Source organism: Schistosoma haematobium, chromosome 2 (genome assembly GCF_000699445.3).
Source record: "Schistosoma haematobium chromosome 2, whole genome shotgun sequence".
NCBI lineage: Eukaryota > Metazoa > Platyhelminthes > Trematoda > Strigeidida > Schistosomatidae > Schistosoma > Schistosoma haematobium.
The window spans coordinates 13,749,848-13,775,735 of NC_067197.1; the positions used below are offsets into that span (position 1 = coordinate 13,749,848).

The 25,888-nt window shown below is 34.8% G+C and overlaps 2 protein-coding genes across 3 annotated transcripts in view; one reads left to right on the forward strand and one right to left on the reverse strand.

Moving 5' to 3' along the window:
• The first annotated feature begins 921 nt into the window (after window positions 1-921).
• MS3_00006252 (uncharacterized protein) lies at window positions 922-6,179 on the forward strand. Of its 2 annotated transcripts, none has more exons than XM_051214377.1 (8): window positions 922-1,070; window positions 2,257-2,398; window positions 2,442-2,560; window positions 2,602-2,698; window positions 2,740-2,811; window positions 2,849-2,937; window positions 2,981-3,058; window positions 5,781-6,179. In XM_051214377.1, the coding sequence occupies exons 2-8, from the start codon at window positions 2,323-2,325 to the stop codon at window positions 5,982-5,984; spliced, it is 735 nt and encodes a 244-aa protein (XP_051067540.1). In that variant the 5' UTR covers window positions 922-1,070; window positions 2,257-2,322; the 3' UTR covers window positions 5,985-6,179. The 2 variants fall into 2 exon arrangements, with proteins under 2 accessions (XP_051067540.1, XP_051067541.1); XM_051214378.1 differs by lacking the exon at window positions 5,781-6,179 and adding an exon at window positions 3,162-3,387 and having other exon boundaries at window positions 931-1,070.
• Window positions 6,180-6,505: 326 nt separating this feature from the next.
• TTC7B (Tetratricopeptide repeat protein 7B) overlaps window positions 6,506-25,888 on the reverse strand; it is a 30,461-nt gene continuing 11,078 nt past the window's right edge. The window contains exons 8-14 of the mRNA XM_051214379.1: window positions 24,457-24,600; window positions 17,837-17,976; window positions 16,234-16,590; window positions 15,032-15,354; window positions 12,242-12,339; window positions 7,754-7,858; window positions 6,506-6,904 (exon numbers count right to left, since the gene is read on the reverse strand). Coding sequence (XP_051067542.1) covers window positions 6,659-6,904; window positions 7,754-7,858; window positions 12,242-12,339; window positions 15,032-15,354; window positions 16,234-16,590; window positions 17,837-17,976; window positions 24,457-24,600 — 1,413 coding nt within the window. The 3' untranslated portion in view covers window positions 6,506-6,658. The remainder of the gene's footprint in view (window positions 6,905-7,753; window positions 7,859-12,241; window positions 12,340-15,031; window positions 15,355-16,233; window positions 16,591-17,836; window positions 17,977-24,456; window positions 24,601-25,888) is intronic.

A 25,888-nucleotide genomic window follows, 5' to 3' on the forward strand; every position in this document is an offset into this window, starting at 1 on the left:
GATCACGAGTGGGAACTCCGTGCTCAACAACTACTGCGATCGCTAGCCAGATTACATCAGACGACCCTCGATATATTGATAGCACATCAAATATATCTCCGAACCTCCTCGCTTCTGTCTTTTGATTTCACTTGGTGGGTACGATTCATATTAGAAGGTTTTACTGGTTAAAGAAATGTCAAACCCCAAATACCTGTGACATCTTCAATGCTTATATTTGATATTCTTCTCGCTACTCTAAACAGCTATAATGCACAAATATTTCAGTTGGCAGGACGTAAAACGAACAGATACACAACATAATCGACATATGTGCAACAGAAAACTAAATTGTAGTCTGTACAAGTAAAGCAGTAGTACCAATGCAACAAAAACTTCGACAAGAGCTAGTGTCCAGATTATGTGATATTCCTGTGGCACGCGCATAGAATTCAGAAGTATGCGAGTTGATATACTAACTACGAATCCCCGAAGTAGTACTCTTTAAGACAGATAAAACTAGATGGGCACAAATAAACGTTTCATATTTGTAATTCCTAATAAGTGCACAATCAAGTACAAAGGAGTCATCGGTTAATACAAATCTTACAATAAGAAAATCATATAGTACTAACTATGCAACACAATACATCTTCGTTGGTGTTGACCTGGCGTCAAAAATTCTGGATTTTGTGATCTTCCTTCTACATTAGAGATACAGTACTTTGGGAGATAATCTGGTACCATTTTAATACCGTTTCATTGACTCTGCGAATGCAAGAGAACTTGAAAGTATAATTCACAACTTAACTGTCTATGGGAGCTGTAAGTATGTATTAGAACACATAGTTCCACTGTGATTTCAGCAACATAAAGATAACCACAGCATGCATCGATGTTGTTAAGCTAGTCGTTAGCATAGCTTGACTATAGTATACCTCATTTGATATTGAATGCAACAAACTAAAAGGTGCGCCACTTCACGTCTTCGTTTTTCTGTTTCTGGCATTTTCACATTTTAGTTTTAGATTTCGCGCAATTTGTATTACTAACTTAGAAGTTCTTACTTGCAGTCGGTAAACGTAAGCTATGTGAGTAACCTATTGGGATTAGACTTCTTTATATTCACATTACATATTCAGGAATTTAGATGTAATCGGTGAGGAAATGTGTCATAATTGTTCTCCCATGAATAGTGGGGTGGATTTCGGTTATAGTTGTTGTTGTTACTACATATATAGTAGTCGTGCATATGACTGAATCATTCGGTATTTTCAAGAATTCGTAGTTTGGATACTAAGAACACCACGGTTCAGTCAGTCATTAACACCACAGACCTTAAAACATACGGTCTCGCCAAAGTGAGATGCCAATGAAGTATATGTAAGTTACGCAATTTACATATTCTGTACAGAAGGATTGAGCATAGACAGTATTATTCCAGAAGAATGAATTCTATAGATAGAATGCACAAGACGATTTTGAAGCTCGAGATTCAATTAGAAATGACAGTTGGTTAATTTCATGGACCAATGTCACGTTTTCTGGTTGCCCCTTAGCTGTTTTGTAGCCCACTCACATACTAGCCGTCATTTCGCAACGTGGTAGCCGAGTATACGTAATACAAGTCCCACTCACCGTATTTGTTGACAATCCGATTCTTGATCAGTCACCGTGCTTCTCCTGTCTACCACTCTGTATCTAATATCAGAATCGTTTACTCAGTGGCTCCAAACTTCATAAACAGTGCTTCAAAGCCATCCATAACCAAACATTAATAACGTATAAACGTTTTCCATTCCTAAGAACTACTTTGCAGCCGTAAATTGAAACAGGCCAAACTGCTCTAAAATATGCTCGTTCTTTGCTTGATAGACGAATATCTCGTATACTTCACTAGTGACAAGAGTTAAACAAGAGTTTTGAATAGTCTAAACTTTCACCGGGCGTCCATCTACCAAGTCTTTTCAAGATAAGTGGAGTGACCGGCGCTCTCAACCACTTCGCTGCGTACCACTAACCCAGACATCGATTCAGATCAGTCGTGAGGCAATATTTTACATCCCGAGAGAGTGAATCACATCCCAAATATGCTTGTTTCGTTGATCAAAGTGGTTGGAAGACTATTTTGGTCAGCGTCTCCGAATACAGCTGTCGTCGTAAGTTACTTATCAGTCTTATTTTGTACAGAAAATTGGTGGTTAATTTAGGCAACAATTTGTTATATGCTTACGATTATATATTAGACCGATTCATGTTTACCTTCTCTCTTTTTAGGTCACCAGACTTTTGATTGCTTCGTCCGAATTCTTTCATATTTTTCTCCCTCGTCGGATTATTACAATGCTGGCTAATGAACGATTGCGTTTCAAGCTTCATTCTGTCAACTATCCGGTGTACGATGTTTTCGATGTTTCAGGTTTTCGCCATAAAATCCATTTGTTTAATTAGTATTACAAAAGATTTGGCGAATGTACGCAATGTGATCGTATGGCTGGAGGATAGGCTTATTCGAGCTCTTCCTGCTGAAGCTAGGTTGCGTGACGTACAATCTTTGGAATGGACAAGCTATTTAAATAAGGTTCGTGCCTTCAGTTCATTTCCCTAATTCATTTCTTTTAGTATCTTCAGGCAGTAAAGTGCCCTTTTAATGAATCTAATTCTTGGGCTATGTTGGATTGGCTTCTTAGTAAAGCACTACTATTGGAATACAACTCATGTAATCATTTGTACTATGATGTCATTATATTTTACTTATAGCTAGAAATACTCAACACAGCAGTATATCTGAGAACCCTACTATTTCCACGAACGCTTTTAATAACATAGATGGTGGCTTAGTGTTGTTTCTTTTTTCTAATCCTCTTAGCTAACAGTGATGAGTTTAAGGAAAATGTTTTAAAGATGGCTAAGTTATTGCAGATTCCTGCCCATCCAGATATCAAAATATTATTTAAGGTGTGGTAAATTGTGTATATTACTCATGTTTCCTATAACCAAGGCTGTCTGTTTAGTTATCGAACAAAAACTTGAAGTAAATATATTGAATGATGCTATAAAGAACTATGGGACATCTAAAGTGAGTTGTTTTCAAGTAAAGTTATGCACACTCTCATCAGCTTTAAGAGTGTTCTTTTATTCTCTTATTGGTTACTTAATTGGGAAAATTCTTTTGTATACAGGTCCGTCTTTCAGCAAACTTTATTACAATCACTTATAATACAATCCCATGGGACAATATATGTTTATTTATTTGACAGTTTATTCTTTGTAATATTGAAGCATTTGGCTAAGTGTGATGTCCGTTTCTTTCGACTTGCATGTATAAGGTTTATACAACTGATGAGATTAAGTGGGGAAATTATCTTCTGTACCAAATCAAATATAAAACTTTTGTCGCTTTCCTTATTGGTCAATCTTTTGTATTTAGATACCAGCTGGTGATAAAGTTGGTGCTATTAGTTAGGTTCTATCGATTAAGGGTCTGGTCTAATCAGTTATGTAGCTAGAATGATAGGACGATGAATTCAATTTGGATTTTAATGTTTAGGAGTATTTTGGGGGAATTTTCAGTTTTATGCTTCAGGTATACAACCATGTATGAGGTAATTTCAATAAAACTCATGGCACTAAAGAAATGTAAGCTCACATTTTTTGGCATCGTCGGTCATAAAGTTAATACCGATAACGTGAAATTATCTTACGGTATCTCACTGTTTGAATATGACGTTTCATTAACCATGGAAATTAACCACGTTTAAACGTCGTTAATAGGTTGCGGTGTGGAGTTATATGTTTTCAAGGATTCCTAACTTCACAATTTATTCACTTAGGCTACCTTAAATTGTGGAAAGTTAGTCTATCAATTTAGGCAAAAGGAAAAGTGTAACAAATGACAATTGGAAGAAATATACACCACAGTGAAGTATTTACATGTTTATATTTGGAACCACTACTGAGACCAACGGGAATTTCAATATTAAAATTGGTTTTAGTTTGTATCAAATACCTATGTAAACACTCCCTTCATAACTGCAATTTACACCACGAAAATGCATATATACATATAGTTTCATCGCTTGGTTGTCTGTTTGAGTCATTTAATACTGAAACCATATTTGTACTCATAAGTGTTTGTTTAAATAACAAGATAATTATTGCAACTCAGTAAATATATAGTAACTGGGAAACAAGGCTGTGGAGAACATGTTTTGTGAACGCTAGGTATCTTACTACTTTGCTCTTTGACCTAAAAGTAAGTAAAGCATAGTACAAGCTCACAACAAAGTTGAGCAAAGTCGATTCTCTTAACTAATGAGCCATAGTTTTATATGGTTAGAAAAGAAATGCATTGAAATATTATGTAGTTTCTCTCCTTTTTGAGAGGTTTGATGAACTTCAGTTTATAAGAATATTGTTTTCAAGCTTATCAGTAGTTAGCTGTTCATCTACTCAGTGTTTGGGAACCTGGTTTAAGATTATGAAAAAGATTTGTTGCCCAGATGGTTGCACTTGTTTGTTCCTTTGCTTGAGCTAGGTGGTTTGATCGTGCTGCTTTAACTGTCCTTCTGGACAATATCGTTGGTGAAAACCACAGAGAAGAGTGAGGTATTTATATCCATCTACACATAACTGACCGTTCTGTCTACCCTGATTGTTTGTTCCTGTTACCATCGATACTGTCACTATCCGTACGATTTTCGGCTTTATTTGTCCTTACTAATGAAGTATGGTATGATGTACATACGCACCAGGTTTCACCTTGTGACTGATTGATTGACCCGTCCTGTTGTTATATGCACATTTATTTTGATTGTCATCCCCTGTAACTTCATTTTCGACCTGACTGCCCATGACTTTTGAATTAGGTGAAAATTTGATCGATTCCGATACATTTATTGATTGCTAATGAATCTTAGTGCCAAGCTCCCGAAAGTTCAGTGGTCTTGGCATTCCTTCTATCAAAGATTTCGACATTTTCACGGTCATACGTACATAACTGTCTACGTAGATTGATATGCAAGAAGATACATCCTAGTGTTTAACAACTAGGTGATGTTGATGCATGTTAAGATCGTTCAATTTTCAATTTATTGCTTGTTGCAATTAGAGAAAGACTATAATTTATGCATGACATTTAAGCAACGCCAAAGTGACCTGGAGAATATTCTCCTACTTGCTACGGTTATAAGAGGGTCATAAGTTAGTGTGAAGTATTATGATCAGCGTTAACAATTGGACGTTAGGTTTAGGAACTATGGTTTTCATCACGAACTGGCATAAGCTGTAGTGCTAAAAGGCTATTTAACCTATGGACGAATAAATTTTGCGCCCAAAATTCTGATTGGTCCGTCCATATGTTATAATCTCGCAGCAATTGAAGCAAATAAATGTTAACTTTTCTACTTTCGGTTTCCATAAGATTGGCTTAGTTTATGTTCTGTGTATATTCCAAACGCTCTCAATAACCTTGTTGTGACTTCTGATATGTCTTTCATATGTGGTAGGATGACCTGTTTGTTGGTTTTCACACTTATTTTCGTTCTTGTTGGCAATAAAATTGTTTCATCATTTGAAATAAAAGCGTCCTTTTGAAAAAAATGCACTAAAATAAGTAATACTTTCAGAAAATATAGTAAGTTTGTATGATGATTTTTTTAAAGAAACGGCATTGTTTGTAATGATAACATTTGGAAGAGATAAAAATATACAATCTAAATGTTGCGTTTTTTCGATTTTAAATCCTTGTACATAAAATTCATGCAAACTTTCTATTTATTCGATTTTCTTGCATCGTTTAGGTCGACATGCTAAAGCTTGATGATGTATGCCTTGGATTTAGTGTTAAAGATCCTCATGTAAAGGCTGCAGCTATTGCGTTAAGATTGTTAAATATAGATCGGCTACGAAAACTACAGAACCAAGCAAATGCTAGCATAGTACATGTCCAAAAATTGACAGCAGACCCAAAAACTGACGAAAGACTTGGAAAAGTTGGCTTTTAATTTTTTTTTAATAAACAATTTGTTGAATGAACAGATTTCTCCATTGAGCAATGCATGGCGATCTGAGATTATTACTTTTAAAGTGAACGTTTTTTGGTCTTATGATAGCTGAATATTGTGTATGCAGTCACTTTATGATGTCTCCTTTTATTTTCCTCGATGCGGATGTCTAGAAAACTAGTTATTGTCGCTTTTTAAAGATGAAGTTAATGCTATTATCAGAGAGTTGATTAAAGTATTCAATATAGCATGGTGGTAAACTGCAAAGTACCATCATGCTAATAGTCTGCCATTACCTATATTTCTAGTCTGCAACTAGACTTCAACTATCCAGACGTTAAGCAATGAACGTTTATGCATTCTGTACACATCACAAACTAACAAACTGAAAAGGATTTTGTATTTTAGTTAAACCATATTTCCAACCGACCTCAACATATATATTGAATATAGTCGCACCTAACACTCATAGTGAGTATCGAAAGCATGAAAACAACTTTTATATCATATTTTATTTATATACATATTTGAAGGAAACCCAAAATATCTTGATCAAATAGGACAGTGTATAAATAAATAAATAAATCATCAACTGTAATTACAAGGAATATAGATGTGTATAATTACAGCGCTAAGTAATATAAAGGATTAACAGTAATCGAAAGATATTATATTTAATTACACCGTACACCAAGTGGTAAGCAATAAAATGGTTCAATCGGTTCAGTTTGTTCCAGTTCAATGGCTGTTAATAGTGCACGTGTAACAACAGCATCAGATGCTGGTTCCGGTGTATTTGACGAACCTAATATGTCAGCAAGTAAACGCCATACACGAAAACTTGTTGGGTCCACATTCATTGCATCTCGTGCTACACGTTCAGCCAGGGTTGTTTGATTATTTTTATGTAAAAGACTAGCCTGATAAATAAATGATCGTTATTATAATGGATTAAACAACAGAAAGTGAAACAAACGAAGATATAAAATTATTCAGATGTATCCTAGAGTACAACCGTAATGATTATCTTTAGCGAAATTGAATCGACTTATTAATGAAAACGAAAAACACCCTACAACGGTCATTTCGATGGCATATCTACTGTTTTAAGGAATAAGTACCATGTGTTCTTTATCAATGAAGCCCATCACGACACTAATTCTGACTTTTGAACGTTGATGAAGGATGTTGAAATCAGTTGACTGATTTAAATTTTGCAGACCGAAACGTTGGTATTTGACTTCAGTAAATAAAACATCAAAAACAGCTCCCGAGTTTGAAAAATCCAAGGTGTACCGATATCTTTAACTATGGGTGAACCATAGAAACAACACAAATGAGAAGCGGAGAAATCAAACGTGCCAACTCAATTTAATGAAGCGAGACTTATTATTTGTAGTCAGATAGGGAAAAAATTAAACAAGTGACCGAGAGAGTATGTAGTAAACACGAACAGCCATGCCAAAAAATCAGGATTACAAGCGAATAGGTAACAAGGTAAAATATATGTGTAGACAGAGACTCGAAAAGCTAATTGGTTTGTCCAAAAACTACGTAAGCGTGAAAAGTACTAAATGCTACAGCTTCAGATGTCGGTGGTACCGTACCTATCGCTTTAAGAGCCAATACGGTCTTCGCTAAAAGCTATCGATTCACCAAAGCTACCAACATCCTCGATGGAACATTTGCTTACCATGTAAGCATGTCAGCAGAGACGTCCCAAATATCAACAAAAAGCTCTTTCAAATGATAATAAATATTTAACTTACTAAAGAAAGCAGTGCCTGTAAATGGTCCGGCTTCAATGCAATAACGCTTTCATATAAAGATCGGGCTATGCATACGAGTCCTCGTTCTTCTGCTAAACGTCCACGCTGCATAATTACAAACAGTAACAAGAAAATATCAAAATTCCAATTGCAATATTATTACACAAACAAAACTCATTTGTGGACACAATCATATCTGTTATTAGCAGAGATGGGTGATAGCTAGTAGTGGAGCCTAGGACGTGTTTCGTCCCATTTGTGACTCGTCGACAAGGTGTACCTCCATCCCGGAGATGATGTTCCTTTCAGGATTCAAACCCAATACCATTCGCTTCATAACTTACCGCATTATTTACTTAGCTACTGAGTCGAAGTGGGCGCTGACTTGTGCAATGGGGTGAAATTTAATTCGTTTGTATTGGTTATTTGAATCTACTTATTGATGTTTAGAACCACTTTGGCATACGTACATTTCGTGCGGACTCAACGAGAATATTGAAGCAATACACACAGGAAGCAAATACGCTAAAAAGAGACTGATCAATTGAGCTCCTAAATGTCAATGGGAAAACTCAAACAACCAATACAAATGTATCATATCTATATCCCAGTTTCAGTCAGTAACAACGTAGAACTTCGTACGTACGTACATCAGTTCGAGTTGCCACACCACATTAGCACAGAGATGCAGTTGTCGATTCAAATCCTGTAGTGGTAGAGGTAATAAGAGTATAAGCAGTAATCGGGAAGATTAGTGTTTGGGGATGTTATTTAAAGAGTGTAATCCAGTGAAATAAATTTGGGAAGAGAAAAAAGAGACAAGGAGGAATAAGGAGATCAAAATTTGGGAGAACATAAAGAGTGGATGCACCTGCGCCATTGCAAACGATTTTGAGCCATGTCATTCAGGGTCTCTAACCATCAGTTGCTATCATCTCGTGGTCCCCAACCAGGTAGTCTACACCTACCAACATGGCTCAGTCCACTTGTCAGTGACTTCATGGATTTGTGCCATGTTTTGGTCTGGCCGCCCCTACCTTTCTTCCAACCTACTCCTATACCACTGAACATAGCACGTCGAGGCAGTCGGTCGTTGGGCATACGTAACACGTGTCCCAGCCATCTCAACTGATGAAGCTTCACTACGTCATCAATTGATTTGCCATCCTTACCTAGTACCCGTTTCCTAACAACTGCATTACTTACTCGATGGTCCCAGGATATATGAGCAATATTTCGAAGACACATATGATCAAATACTAGTAACCTACGAATATCCTCTACTCTTACCGGCCATGTTTCACTGCCATAAAGTAGGACGGAACTAACTGTTGGGCAGTAATACGTCCTTTGGTTGATAGACGGATATCTCGCCTACGCCATAAATGACGCAAGTTGGTAAAAGCTAGTCGAGCCTTCCGTATCCGTGCTGAGATTTCGTCACACACCAGACCACAAGGGCTGATGAGACTTCCAAGATAAGTGAAGCGGTCGACAAACTCAACTACTTCACTCCCTATCATTAGTTTGGGTGTCAATGCAACCCAGTCCTGAAGCAACACTTTGCATTTCGAGGGGGAGAATCGCATCCCGAACATGCTTGCATTGTTGCTTAGAGTGGTCAGAAGACTGCATTTTGTCAGCGTCTTCACTAAATAAAACTATGTCATCAGCATATTCTAAGTCAACAAGTGAACCTCCCGGTAGAAGTTCAACCCCTGGGAATCTAAACGAGGAAAGCGTTATCTCTAAAAGTGCGTCGACGACAAAGTTGAACAAGAATGGAGATAGTGGGCAGCCCTGACGAACACCACTTGAGGTAATCAATTCTGATGACAGTTCGCCATAAGCTCTCACTCGACCAGTTGTGTTCGAGTAGATAGCCTGTATAAGGTTAATGTACTTCTTTGGTACTCCTTTCAGTGACAAACACTGCCATGGAACCTTACGATCAACAGAGTCGAATGCCGCCTTAAGGTCGAGAAATACTACCATCCCAGTTCATAGGGATTGGGGCTGAACAACTAATCATAATTCGAGTCAGGACAGATTAATAAGTCTTTTTTTAACATAAGTATATACACACTATAACTAAATAATTCTAAGTAACGATGAGTTTGCTATGACAACATAATCAAATGCTGAAATCGTGTATTTCAAAGGTCATGTTTTTCACAGAATAGATCCTCAATTCCTAAATGAATGGATTTGAGGAGGCAGAATCCTAATTAAGGGAGTACATATAAGGGAGTTAAAACAGTCGTTTATTTATTCAAACCAAAGCAGTATGGTTGTGAGTCATTCAACGAAGAACAAATAACCATTAACTAATGATAATAGTCATTAAAAAATGCTGGAAACCATTATGTCGTATGTATTTACCAGCAAGAAAATCAGAAACTACGATTCAACGAAAACGTTTTCGATACTATTTCAAATGCACTGTAATAATACTATTAAACCAAAACTATGCCCCAAACTTCATATAACTGTTGGTGAGCCAATTTAACGTTGGCAGCTCATTCGATGAGAAAATGAATTTGCATCAATAAATTAGTCGAAATATACATATGGATGATAATAAATCTTATGAGGGAAATGTGTGATGATCACAGTTGTAAAATTTAGTTGGATAAAGAAGTGTAATCATACCAATACATAATATAGCTGGTAGTCGGTATTGAATGTTGACTTGAGTCCTATAGAAATTGTGACTGATCATAAACCTAACATATTTAAGAGGTTACTGTCTATACAAAAGTCAATCAACTGACGGCGTCGGTGGTAATGTAGACCTGGCTCATGGAGTAGAGATCTAAGAAGTTGTACACTAAAGTAGTATGTTGAAAAACATGTGTAAACAATCCAAATGTATTTTGGCTCAAAACGTAATTTATACATCCCAGTATCAGTCAATCATGAACATAGTGTTATGTCCCAGTTTAAGCTACCACAGCTAGAAGAAAAATTAACAGGACGTAAAACAAAGAAATGAAGGTATCAATATGGACTGAAGAATAAACACGGTTTAAAAAAAACTATTGGAAGTAGAGGTTTTGGATAACACTATGCTGAAAATTTAGAAAAAAAGGATGAATGAGAGGGAAACACTGGCAACGATTTTGAGCTATGTTATTAAAGGGATCGACATAAACCCATTTACCATCACTACCTAAAAAATCTACTTTTAAACTTAGCAAAATCTCTCGGATAGCGAAGCTATCCGAGTGAAATGCTTAAGGTTACCTATAATCCAGTAATGGAGTTCTGTTTTCGGGTTTTAGAAATATTGAATATATCTATGCCATACGATTTTAAAACCGTGGCTTGTAAAATCTGTTTTCTGGTTTGACAAAGGGTTGGAACACTGAATACTTCAATATGTAGATTAAAAGGTTAGAAGTGGTTGTACATGAAACAGAAGATGAAACCATAAATTAAGTGATAACAGGGATATAATAGGATAGAGGATTGAAAAATTTAGATACGTTAATATTTAAAGATCTGTTGGGTTGGGAATGCACTCATAAAGCTCAACAATACCTTTAGATCGGTCATGAATAACCTTTTCTTAAGTGGTTTTTTTCCCTCAAGGACTGACTGTAGGCTTTCAAACTTTACCACCAGAACCAAAGATCCGTGGTACGAGGGGAGCAACAATATTTTAGAAGAGTGGTACCATCATTATCTTTAGGAAACATATTGCTGGCATATTCTCAGATAGTCGGCAGTACAACTTCGTACAACAGCGAACTTAAATATGACGACTTTGCCTTAACAGCTCCTAAGCTGGCACACCGACACCTCAAACAACAAATGCTCAAGGCAATATAGCTTGATTGGGTGATTGTTTGAGATACGCTCGATAATTACATTCACATTTTCTTGTCTAAACTTACTCAACAGGTTCAATCTATGCTTGTCTCGTTTCAAAACAACAACAATACCTGTGGCATCTTCAGTTACTATGGTTGGGTTTTCAGAATAGAAGAAACAATACTAACATGTGCACTTCATCCTTAGGTTTGCTCCATAAAAGTTAAGCAAGCTAGCACGCGAAACATGGAACTAGGTTTAAGAATATGAGGCAATCAAGACTTCATTCATGATTGTAAACAACTTTGGCAGTGAATAAATTAGTTGAAATCCAGACCTACTGAGCAGTTGTTTAGCACTGCTTTGATAATCTTGGGTAGCTAAACAAGAATAGCTATTTTTATGATCCAGAACGATGATTCTAAAAATTTATAGAGAACAGATAAAGCAATTCGATGACTGTACTTCATCAATACAAACGGTCGATACTTTTCAACACAACTGAGTCGAACAATTCAAGGGGTTTTAATAAAACGTTCTATCCTCGGAGGCCAATTGAGAGTTCTACGACACAAAAAGGCAAGTATATGTTAGGGTTGAAAGTCAGCTTTTGCTACAAAAACCGAAAAATCTTTATAACTATTAACTACTAAACATTAAAATAGGACATACAAGATATAATGTTTGGTTATCAAGACCACCAATTTTCATTACTTCATCTAATGCTTCTTTGGCTTCAAACAATTGATTATTGTCTAAATATGACTCCGCTGAAATAAATTTTGAAGATTAATAGTGTATTAAAATTTACTAAATCTAAAATAAGTAGTGAACAATATTGTTTTCGACTAGGATCTAATCGAAAACAATATTGTTCACTTATATACGTTGTTCTAAATCACAATATGGGAATATTTCAAATTTTAAAATAAGTAGGATGATATACATTGCCGTTTAAAATTCAACTTGACATATTCGATAGGGTACTTGATAAAAATGGAAGATTGGGTGACGTGTTAGTGAATCTTTGTCGATAGACGTGGTTGAGACCTTTTGGTTGAATGTACAACCACTACGGAAGATGTCTCACGTAGAAGGCTAGAAGAAAGTTGGGGGCGGTAAAACCAAAACGTGACATCAGTTCATGAGGACACTGACAACTCGATAGTCATATTAATAAGTGTGGGCTACCTGATCGAAGTCCGCGTGATTATCGTAATCAATGGTTACAGAATCAAGTGATATTACACTAATAATCCCAAAGTCCTAAGGAGAGCAAGAACGAAGATTGGTGCAGAATAATATGAATTCATTTTATTTCGTTAGTTTTTCATCAGCTTCTTACAACCTAAAATATTTGAGAATCAACGTTATTACAGATACTGACATACTTATACATACAATGGTGATTAAAGATGAATATATGTATCATGATGTAGCGAAGATTTCAAGAGTTAATAAGGTCATAAAAATTTTATTTCGTATAAATAAAGTTTGGGAGGAAAAGTTCTAGAACACTGAAATAGTGATTAGAACTCATGGAGTTAACAAACATTGGATGATTTTATAATGAAGCAACTGGAAATAAATTAATGGCAATAAAGAAAGATATGAATTGAGATCAGTCAGTTATGAATTAAAGAAAAACGACAATGATGTAATTTAAACTTCAGAAAGATTTGAAATAGTGAATGACGTAATAAACAAAAAAGGAGGGTAATGTTACCAGGGCAAAGAGAGATTTATTACTGTCTTTTTTTGTATACAGAGATGTGGTTTTAGACGTTTAATTGCTATTGCTTCGATAAATTTTAAAAGGATGGAGTTTGATTGTTTGTTAATCACCTCGAAGGACTTCAGTGTATCAATTCATGTCCTGTGTCAAGGAGATGTCTTGCAATGGCACTGCTGAATGCTTTTAACCCATTCGATCTTAAACTTTTCGGAATATGTTCTTTAAATCGGACGTAGGCTCTCCTTTCTGTCCTACTAATGTAGCTGTTTTGTCAGATACATGTAAATTTGTATACAAAGTTGGTGGTAACATGAAAGGGATACCTATCGACCTTTGAAGGTATCGAAGAACATGTTGTTTCGGATAGGACAGTCAGTTTAGCTGCAGGATAGGTTCTTATCAATGCAGTTTTTAGTCTCATATTGATTGACCCTGTGACATAATCACCTTTGAATTTAAGTTGAATAAGAATAGGTTTTTTATTTGCTGTAGTTTCTTTGGGTTTTTTTAATCTTCACGTTTACCACATTTCTCAATAAATTTTAGTGGGTATCCGTTATTCTTTAAACACTTTATAACATTCATAACTTTCTCTTCTAGAGTATCGGCAGTATATATTCTTTCTGTTCTGTGAAACAGTGTTTTGACAAGTGCCTTTTTGTAACTGATTGGACAAAAGCTATTGAGATTGAGATAAACCCCGTTCCATGTGTCTTTCTTATAAACTGAACGCTGAACTGTACCATCCTTCCTTCGTTTCATTGCGATATCGAGAAAGTGGAACTTGTTTTCATTTTCATGTTCCACAGTAAAATGGATATTTGGATGGGCTTCGTTGAAACGTTTTAGCCGATTTGTTGATTATTACGTACGATGAAGGTATCATCAGCATACCACGAAAAATACATCATTCCATCATTCGCTCCTTTGATCTTGGTTCTTTCGAGATTAGCCATGAAAACATCTGCTAGGGAAGGACCTAACGGACTTTCCATTGCTACACCATCGGTTTGTCGGTATATGAAGTCAACTGATAGGCACTTACAACCTGCTTAATATGAACTGATTTGCAGTTTTTTATATTTTCCGTTCTTTATGGTGTATTATTCAACATTACTTACTATTACTCAGTATCTGATATCATTTTTAAACGTGGAGTTCATAATGTATATTTACTGTACTTTATGTAACTTCATTTAATAGTTATTTCCATCTTATTGTATTCCTTTTCCATCAACTGAGTTTTGTATCTATGTAGTAAGTTGTTCATTGAAAATGTATTTATTCTTAACAACCTCTATATTTGATGCTGAATAGCTCTAATTACTAAATTGTTATTCACTTTACGATGTCTTAAGAATTATTTATTAGATACGTGTTTAAAAGAAGCATCCTATCGTTGGCCTTGTTTTGCTAATACCACAGCTCACTGTTTTAGACCTATAGTCCCGGCTATTTGTTATTTTTATATCAATAACACCTATTTTGCAGATAAATTTCTTACAATGATTTTCAGACTTCATGTGTCACTCAGTTATTAGGTTATAATCCTCCGAAGGATCTATTAGGTTTCAATAAAATGGCAAGCAAAATACAGACTTTTAACAGTGAACAGACAGAATAATGAAGAACTTCGTTTACTGTACAGTTCAGAACTTAGAAAGAGCTGAATAATAAAAAAACGTGAGCACAGGGAGAAAATGTAGACGCACTCACATAATACCTACCTAGACCTTGGTAAATTTTAATTTGTACTTTCAAAGCAGTTGTTTGATTTTGATTGCCCGGACGAGATTGTCTTGGAAGCGGTACGATAGATGCACCAGTTTGGCCAGCACAACCAATCGCTATATCAGATAGCGCAGACTGTAAGTAATTGCTGTTGTTAGTTTTTTCTTCCCATACATTTAATATTGAACAGTCATCGTCTAATTCTAACGACGGACTGAATGAAGAAACACTGGAAAGTGTTAAGTCATCAGGAGTATTTGAATTAGTTATATCGTTGTTATTTGATAGGGCAGCTTTTCGAATTCGATTGAATATTACCCTTAAAAATTTAAAATGTATAAAATTTATATTACTTGAAAGCTTTGAAGCATTAATTAACCTGAAAAATATGTATAATTGATCTGGTTTTAGTTTGACGTGTTTTCATGAATACGTACATCCCAATTCATATACGGTCTGAAGAATAAACTACATCATCATTGAACAAATATTTAGCAGTTTCTAAGTACTTCTAGTGATCTATTATGAAAAGGTAGGCATATGTAATTGACCCATAAAACAAACTACTATCAACCATGAGAACTCTCAAACGAGTTATCTCAGTCGACAGACAAATATCAAAAACCTAGGATTTATCACAAATATATATTGGTCGTGAAGACGGTATAATTGTGAGAAATCATATAAATATTTGATATATCATCCAACTAATTAGATTTTATCATTGTGTACTACTATGAATAAATGGAATTGTATGGAACAGTACTTCCATATAATAAATTTCAGTGATTCAATACGTTTAAGAAGCCTAGATTATTGTACTTAGATAAGACACGTTTTAGATTTGAGAACTAGTGAAACTATCCGGTTGCCAAATTGAAAGTCAAGTGGTCTATCTATTGAACAACCACTGCAAACCAGTCAATATATTTGTAACCAATCAGTTCACGACTTTATTTTGTCATACTACGTAGGAATCACTTTTGTGAGTTTAATAAAGATACTTCTAATTTAACTAGCATGTCATACAAATAACTGTCTTGTATTCATACTTGGTTGTTATAATGAGCTTATAAATTCATGATCATATATGTTCAACAGAAAATCTATCATACATTCTATCAATATATAGGTATACACTGATGTAAAAAAAACTGTAATAAGGTTTATTAATAGTATGAGAAACTTGAAAAATTACTTTGAATTAGCCCCTAACGAGAATGTATCACGCCATACTTTTAACAATTGACGATAGACTTTCAAACCAGCTTTAGGATTAATTCTAGCTTCTTCAATTTTAGCTAATAAAAACAATAAATTAAAATCATTTGGTCTATCGCTTAAACCAACATACAATGCCTTTGCAGCTTGATCTAAACGTTTCCCTCCAGCTGTATGCAACAACGCTAATAAATACAATGTATTGGAATGTATTGGCATTAATTGTAAACTTTGTTGACAAATTGACAAGGCTTCGTCCAAATGACGTTGTGTAGCCAATTCAACAGCTAAATGATACCATCCTAGATAGTCATCGGGATCTAGTTGAATAGCACTTTAATGAAGTGAAAAAAATAAAATAGATGATATGCAAAAGATAACCATATAGGAGGAGTCGACAGTGAACTTCTCTAATACATACAAACAATTTCAACTTAACTATTGGAGTAAGGTGATAAATTCACTAATTACTGTATTTCGATAGAAAAATGAGAAGACGGAGTCGATCTCATTGTTCTATCGAAATTTATAAAAGGGACTGATTGCTTTAAATTACTGTATTAATGTTAATTATACAGGAAATTAAACAATGAAAGAATTAATATTTCCGTCGAAAAGAAAATTTTCTTCGCTGAATTCACTTTATTTGTATTCAATGACACAATGGGTCATTTTAATCATATAAATAAGTTGTGAACAGACTTAAAGGTCAGGTAAACAACGTATATACAAATAAAGTGGTTTCATCAGAGCTTTGTATCAACAGCAATGTCTTTTGAAGTAACTCTATAGACATGTGATTTCTAGTGATTCAGTTATACCTCTTAAAGCTCCTTTGAGTAGTAAAATGAAATATGCACAAAATTTGAAAATCATTAATATAAGCTTTGTGAATAGTAAGTGAGAAAATATAACCCAGAACCCAACTTTAGCACAGTTATAGAGACTACCTTGTTAAGGTTTATGTGATTGTTGTAACAAATGATCAGAGACTTTGGGTGATATGGCTCAAAAACATTCACAACGCCGGAGGTACATTTGGTCTTTGTCTTCCCCTAGATCCTCATATACAAAAACTCTTCATACATTTTTCATTTTACACTACATCTTTTTTATTAAAGCTGATACTGTTATTAATTCTACAACTCTGAAATTTGGCTTGATAATTTCATCATGCTTGTGCTATTGTGATGTGGCAATTTGAACAGATGCACGTACGTGCCAGATTATATATTGCATATGACTGGAAGAGAATAAAGGGACCTAATGCATATATAAGCTGTATAAGCTGACAATTTTTAGTGTAACTGAGGTGACCAGACTGATAATGACCTGATAAAAGTGATCAAATACTACGATTTTAATATTCTAACTTGAAGAAGCTTATGTGCATATTTCTCCACTATGAAATCGCCATTTCTAGTCTCCTTCACACTGTATAGGTCTGACCAGTTATTCATTGCTATAAATATTTTCTAAACATTTAACATAATCAGAATACGAGGGTGGTATTGTGATTATATGAGGTAACTCGACTTATAAAATATCATACTACCTTAGATTATAAAAAGGGCACTTACATTCTATACTCTTTTACAGCACGATTACGCAATTCACTTTTTTTATCTACAACACAACATGACCTGGCTAATATAGACCAACCCCAACCAACTAGTAAATGAGCACGAGCCATAAAGGCTGTTTCAGACTGTGCAGAAACCTAAAAGAAAATTTATGTACACAATATATTTGTATCTAAACAGGAAGAATTCAATATAAACAATATATATGATTGTCAAGATAGTTGGTTAGTTTTTCTTTTAATGTTAGTGACAATGAGAATTTGTGAATTAGAGTGTCAAATCTCAGTATTATTGGAAGCACAGACTATCAAGTTAATGTAGACGAGTGTAATTGATAAATTTTGAAATTAGATGCTCAATCCCATTGCTAGAATTTACAGAACATAAAATTAAACTATATAGTAATATCAATAAATAATATATTCTCTGAAGAAGTGGCTTACACTAAGTCACAAAACGTCAGAAAATCTAATTTTTCTACTCATTGGGATATTACAAATATATTATTTATTTATAACAATTTACCCGACGCTCAATTTATTCGAAATTATCAAATCAAACCCTGGTAATGGTACCTATATAGTAATACATCGTGATATAGTAGTTGTTTTTTGATATCTTAATGAAACATTACAAGTATACTATGTTTATATTATCAACATTCTATCCAATGATCAGTTTATCTGAAATTATTAATCTTGATAATGATAATCATTAACATAGTTCTCTTTATCATTTTGAAAAGAGCAAGAACAAAGATTCTAGCAGGATAACATGAATTCATTTTATTTCGTAGGTTCTCGTCAGCTGCTTACAACCTGTGGTATTTAGAAAGATAATAATTACATAATGGGTTGAAATCGCTTATATGAGAGGGTTTATATTGAAGAAATATTCGTAAAGTATGACATAGGTGTAAATGAAATTAATAGACTGAATATTGTAAGTATATACCTAATGTGAAAGAATATTCTACAGCATTAATTGTGGCAACAGTTCAAAAGGGGTTAGGAACAATTGATTACATAATGAATAAACATTGATAGGAATATAGTGAGTAGGGTTCAGTTGGAAGATTATTAATTTTTTTAAAAGAAAGTTGAAAAAATAAAATCAATGAGGTAATTAATATAAAAGATAAGAATAAAGAATTTTAAGCTGCAGCGGAAGAATATTTGTCACCAAGGCAGGGAAAGATTAACAATCATCTCCTTTTGAACATATAGATAAAGTTTTTGGCGCCTGATAGCAACTGCTTCAGCAAACTTCAGAAGACTGGAGTTTAGCTGCTTACTAATCACCTTGAATGATTGTAAGGTGTCAACCTGATGGCCTGTGTCAAAAAGGTGTTTAGTGATTGCACTACTTAGAGTCTTTCTTTCCCTTGTTCTGAGGCTTTTTGGAACATGTTCAAAAAATCTGAGATATGCCCTCCTTTCAGTTCGGCCAATGTAGCTGCTTTGACAGGTACAATTGGCGGTAACATGAAAAGGATGCTTATTAACCTTTGATTGAGTTATTGAACATGTTGTTTTATACAGAATTTGAAGTTTGGCCGACGGATAGGTTCTGGCTAGCGCAGTATTAAGTCTCCTGTTGATTGTGTTAGCAACATCATCACCTTTGAAGTTAAGATTTATAGTTATTGGTTTTTTATTGACAGTAATTACTTCAGTATTATTTTCTTTACGCTTTTTATATTTGTCAATAAACTTTGTGGGTAATAATTGTCTCGTAGGCATTTTTGCACGTTCATCAATTCTTCTTCCAGCTTATCAATGGTACATATCTTTTCTGCCCTATAAAATACTCTACTCACTATGTTCCTATCAATGTTTATTCATTATGTAATCAATTGTTCCTAACCCCTTTTGAACTGTTGCCACAATTAATGCTGTAGAATATTCTTTCACATTAGGTATATACTTACAATATTCAGTCTATTAATTTCATTTACACCTATGTCATACTTTACGAATATTTCTTCAATATAAACCCTCTCATATAAGCGATTTCAACCCATTATGTAATTATTATCTTTCTAAATACCACAGGTTGTAAGCAGCTGACGAGAACCTACGAAATAAAATGAATTCATGTTATCCTGCTAGAATCTTTGTTCTTGCTCTTTTCAAGATAATCATTAAATTGCATAATTAATATTTAAAACATTCGGAAAACAATTTTATTCATCCAGTTGAAACTAATTAATTTAAACCAGTAGCAATAGAAATTATTATATGTGAATAGATTGATAAAAAACACATTGTATTGAACATAAGCGAAAAGGGCGGCCTGCTTGAGCTTCTGGGCTACCTGTTCCTGCCATCTAGATATTTCAACAAGTTATCTATTTTTGTTTGTTTTTGTTATGACCTTGGATGTCTGACTTTTCGATCACACGACTTATCTACCAATCCGAATACGAATTATACGGATCTTTACACTAGGCCAACCAATGACGTTCAACCGGTGCGGGCAGTCTAGCGTCCTTACTGGTCCTATGTCTTCCGAGCCCTTCCACTTGAGTCCAGAACAAGATACCAGCTTCCGAATCAGAGCAGATCAGACCAGAATCAGAGCAGATCGTTTATTTCAGGCATACTTAGTTTATATATCAATCACACAGACCGCAACGTACCATAAAATAGGAAATAATATTTGTACACAAATAAGCCCAAAAAGTGGCTGTGAATGTGGGAGGCAGTAGTTAGTAAACTGAACATAACTTAAGAACCGTAAATCGTACAATAATAAATTATAGGCCAAAATAAAGCTTGTCATAAGAGGGATATAAATATACATAGTGTAATTGTTGAGTAGTTATACAATAAGAATATCAGTCCATGAATAGTCCTCGGAAGTTACCTGTAACTTAATCTCCACTCGGATATAACACCTCCCCCTTTTTTTTTTGAAGAACCCAACTTTAGATTCTGATTTAAAAAAAAAATCATATGTGACTTTAAATTCCTCAACATTCTCCTCCTCCTCGAAATAATGTTGGGTCCTTATGGCTCCAAATTACAACTAGTAGGACTTTATTTAAACCATGTTTCTTGTATTGACTGGAGAATCCACTAAAAATGACTAGATGATGATGAACGACCTTTGATCTGAGTTCATTATTTTCAAATTCATTATGAATCTCGTTAGCAGATAACGAGTCATTAAGAAAGTCAACGTCTAACAGAATTAAATTAGATTTTTGGCCATCATTCGACTCAGCTGACATATTTCCCTCATTGTTATAAGAAGTTTCATCAAAATCATATGCATTATTCTGAGAATCAATATCTGGCACACTGTCATTAGAAATGGGATAAGTTGACTCAATATAAAATTCTGTCTTCCGGTGATTTTGAGTAACATCTGGTACAATTTGGTTCATCGTGTTGCTCCAGTTATTTTCTGAATACGAGTCACCATAGCTTTCTCGACTAATAGCACATGGACCACAATTTTGTTCGAGGTGACGTTTATTTTCGCAGCTAGACAGTACCAGTAGTGTTTCATTTGATTCTGGACTCTGGGCATCATCTACAGGATCTGGCTCCTGATCATCTGGTATTGTCACAACTTCATGTGCATTTAGCACAATATTTTCTTGTCCTGAGCTGGACACGTTACCAATATTACGTTTTCCTTCTGGTATAGAGGGATTTGAATCCTGCACCGGATATGCTTCTGAAATGTCCATTACTGCACCATTATCTGCATGATACATAGATTTCTTATTTTCTGCTTGAATGCAAAGTCTGCCCAAAACTGTTATAAATAGCTCTTGTTGCAAGGCAAACATCTTCTGCTGGTGCTGTAATATTAACCGCAACTGTTCGAAAGAAATCGACATTTTTTTTGCCAATAATATTAGCTCCAAAAATCACCGGCAATTATACAGCTAATTTATTTCCAAAATCTGAGTCACCACTTGTATTATTATTATTTCTTTGTTGCCAAAATCCCCGTCGCCAATTGTTATGACCTTGAAGTTGAGGGTTCAAAACTTTTCTCCACCCCGTCGCCAATTGTTATGACCTTGGATGTCTGACTTTTCGATCACACGACTTATCTACCAATCCGAATACGAATTATACGGATCTTTACACTAGGCCAACCAATGACGTTCAACCGGTGCGGGCAGTCTAGCGTCCTTACTGGTCCTATGTCTTCCGAGCCCTTCCACTTGAGTCCAGAACAAGATACCAGCTTCCGAATCAGAGCAGATCAGACCAGAATCAGAGCAGATCGTTTATTTCAGGCATACTTAGTTTATATATCAATCACACAGACCGCAACGTACCATAAAATAGGAAATAATATTTGTACACAAATAAGCCCAAAAAGTGGCTGTGAATGTGGGAGGCAGTAGTTAGTAAACTGAACATAACTTAAGAACCGTAAATCGTACAATAATAAATTATAGGCCAAAATAAAGCTTGTCATAAGAGGGATATAAATATACATAGTGTAATTGTTGAGTAGTTATACAATAAGAATATCAGTCCATGAATAGTCCTCGGAAGTTACCTGTAACTTAATCTCCACTCGGATATAACACCTCCCCCTTTTTTTTTTGAAGAACCCAACTTTAGATTCTGATTTAAAAAAAAAAATCATATGTGACTTTAAATTCCTCAACATTCTCCTCCTCCTCGAAATAATGTTGGGTCCTTATGGCTCCAAATTACAACTAGTAGGACTTTATTTAAACCATGTTTCTTGTATTGACTGGAGAATCCACTAAAAATGACTAGATGATGATGAACGACCTTTGATCTGAGTTCATTATTTTCAAATTCATTATGAATCTCGTTAGCAGATAACGAGTCATTAAGAAAGTCAACGTCTAACAGAATTAAATTAGATTTTTGGCCATCATTCGACTCAGCTGACATATTTCCCTCATTGTTATAAGAAGTTTCATCAAAATCATATGCATTATTCTGAGAATCAATATCTGGCACACTGTCATTAGAAATGGGATAAGTTGACTCAATATAAAATTCTGTCTTCCGGTGATTTTGAGTAACATCTGGTACAATTTGGTTCATCGTGTTGCTCCAGTTATTTTCTGAATACGAGTCACCATAGCTTTCTCGACTAATAGCACATGGACCACAATTTTGTTCGAGGTGACGTTTATTTTCGCAGCTAGACAGTACCAGTAGTGTTTCATTTGATTCTGGACTCTGGGCATCATCTACAGGATCTGGCTCCTGATCATCTGGTATTGTCACAACTTCATGTGCATTTAGCACAATATTTTCTTGTCCTGAGCTGGACACGTTACCAATATTACGTTTTCCTTCTGGTATAGAGGGATTTGAATCCTGCACCGGATATGCTTCTGAAATGTCCATTACTGCACCATTATCTGCATGATACATAGATTTCTTATTTTCTGCTTGAATGCAAAGTCTGCCCAAAACTGTTATAAATAGCTCTTGTTGCAAGGCAAACATCTTCTGCTGGTGCTGTAATATTAACCGCAACTGTTCGAAAGAAATCGACATTTTTTTTTGCCAATAATATTAGCTCCAAAAATCACCGGCAATTATACAGCTAATTTATTTCCAAAATCTGAGTCACCACTTGTATTATTATTATTTCTTTGTTGCCAAAATCCCCGTCGCCAATTGTTATGACCTTGAAGTTGAGGGTTCAAAACTTTTCTCCACCCCGTCGCCAATTGTTATGACCTTGGATGTCTGACTTTTCGATCACACGACTTATCTACCAATCCGAATACGAATTATACGGATCTTTACACTAGGCCAACCAATGACGTTCAACCGGTGCGGGCAGTCTAGCGTCCTTACTGGTCCTATGTCTTCCGAGCCCTTCCACTTGAGTCCAGAACAAGATACCAGCTTCCGAATCAGAGCAGATCAGACCAGAATCAGAGCAGATCGTTTATTTCAGGCATACTTAGTTTATATATCAATCACACAGACCGCAACGTACCATAAAATAGGAAATAATATTTGTACACAAATAAGCCCAAAAAGTGGCTGTGAATGTGGGAGGCAGTAGTTAGTAAACTGAACATAACTTAAGAACCGTAAATCGTACAATAATAAATTATAGGCCAAAATAAAGCTTGTCATAAGAGGGATATAAATATACATAGTGTAATTGTTGAGTAGTTATACAATAAGAATATCAGTCCATGAATAGTCCTCGGAAGTTACCTGTAACTTAATCTCCACTCGGATATAACAGTTTTAATATATCATCATGTTTATTAATCGCATGACCTATTCTGCTGCGTTTCTGAAAAGTGTACAACCTTTCGTTGTCAAAGTTACGAAAAACTCAATAAGAAACAACGTGGTTGCTGACAATATACAACGAAAAGAATGCACATTATTCAGATGTTCATTCAGTGAACTGCTAACATCTAACTGGCGATCACTCAATATTTATCGCCAGGACCGACCAAGAAGAAAGAAACGGAAACTTATTGAAATACTTTACGCTGAGAATTCTATGTTGTACCAAAAATATAATATTGAATAAAGCTGATAATAATAATAATAATAATAATAACAATAATAATAATAATAATAATAATAATAATAATAATTGTAAATAGGTAGGAATAGAAATATTACTTCTACTGCCTGTGAAGCTAATTCCATGCCTTCTTCAATTAAATTCAAATGACCCAAACATAATGAACTAGCGAATAGATAAACGGATATTTTAGAATTATCAATTCGTAAACATTCGCGTAGAGCCAAATAACCACGATAATACTATAGAGAAGTGAATGATAAACAAGTCAGAAGAATAAAGCTCAATGCTTATCATAGAACTTAGATTATTTAGAAATGCTTGCTTCCATATTGGCTAAAAGCTGAACAAGTTATAAAAAAACTAAAAAGGAACTAAAAACAGAAACCAGATAATTAAGGTTTTGTTACTTATTTATAAAATATGAAGTATTTTGGTATAACAAAGTTATTTAAAAGATGTGTCATATGAGGGTTTCTTCTCATATTGTCTGGGGGTAGGTATGGTCATGATGGTTAGAGACCTTGAATCATATGGCTCAAAATCGTTTGCAATGGCGCAGGTCTATACACTCTTTGTGTTCTCCCAAATTCTAATCTTCTGAATTCTTCATGTCCCCTTCTTTTTTCTCTTTCCAAATTTATTTTACTGGATTATACTCTTTGTATAACATCTTCAAACCCTAGTCTTTCCGATTACTGCTACTACTACCTCTACAACTACGGGATTTGAATCGACAACTGCATCTCTGTGCTAGTGTATTTATGGCAACTCGAACTGATGTACGTACGTACGAAGTTTTACGTTGTTACTGACTGATGGTCATAATACACAGAGTAAAGTAAACTGGATTTGTTAGGTTACACAGCCTATCAAGAAAGTATGATAACGTTGAATATAAAAGTGAACATGTCTTATTGAATTACTGTATAATCTAACTTCTCAAATGTTATAATTTTTACGCTCGCTATCAAGACTATTCAGACCACTTATACAAACATACACATGAGATGTAAGTGATATGGTTGAAATGAGAAGTTTCATATTTAGTTTGTCTTCCTCTTTACTTTATAATTAGGAGGGTTACGCATTAAAAGCACCTATTAATAATACATTTTCAAAGTGCAGACTAGTATATATAACTATTTAGCCTGATAATAATGTGTTTATAATTTCCAAAACAAACAGATACGAAATTTGAGGCATTTACGAATAGGATACCGTTATGCCCCGACAAGAATAATGAATGGTAACTTCTGGGATCTATTGATGGACCAATACTAAACGTATATTTCTACTGTATAATTATTAAGTAACTAAACTATGCATATTCATATTCCTCTTATTATAAGCTTTATGTTGACCCATAAACTATTATTATATGTTTTACCATTCTTGAGTTATACCCAGTATATTAACTACTACCTCCCTCATTCACAGTCACATCTGGCTAATTCTTGTACAAATGTTATTTCATATTTTATTGGTACGTTGTGGTCTGCTTGATTGGTATATAAACATAGTATGCTT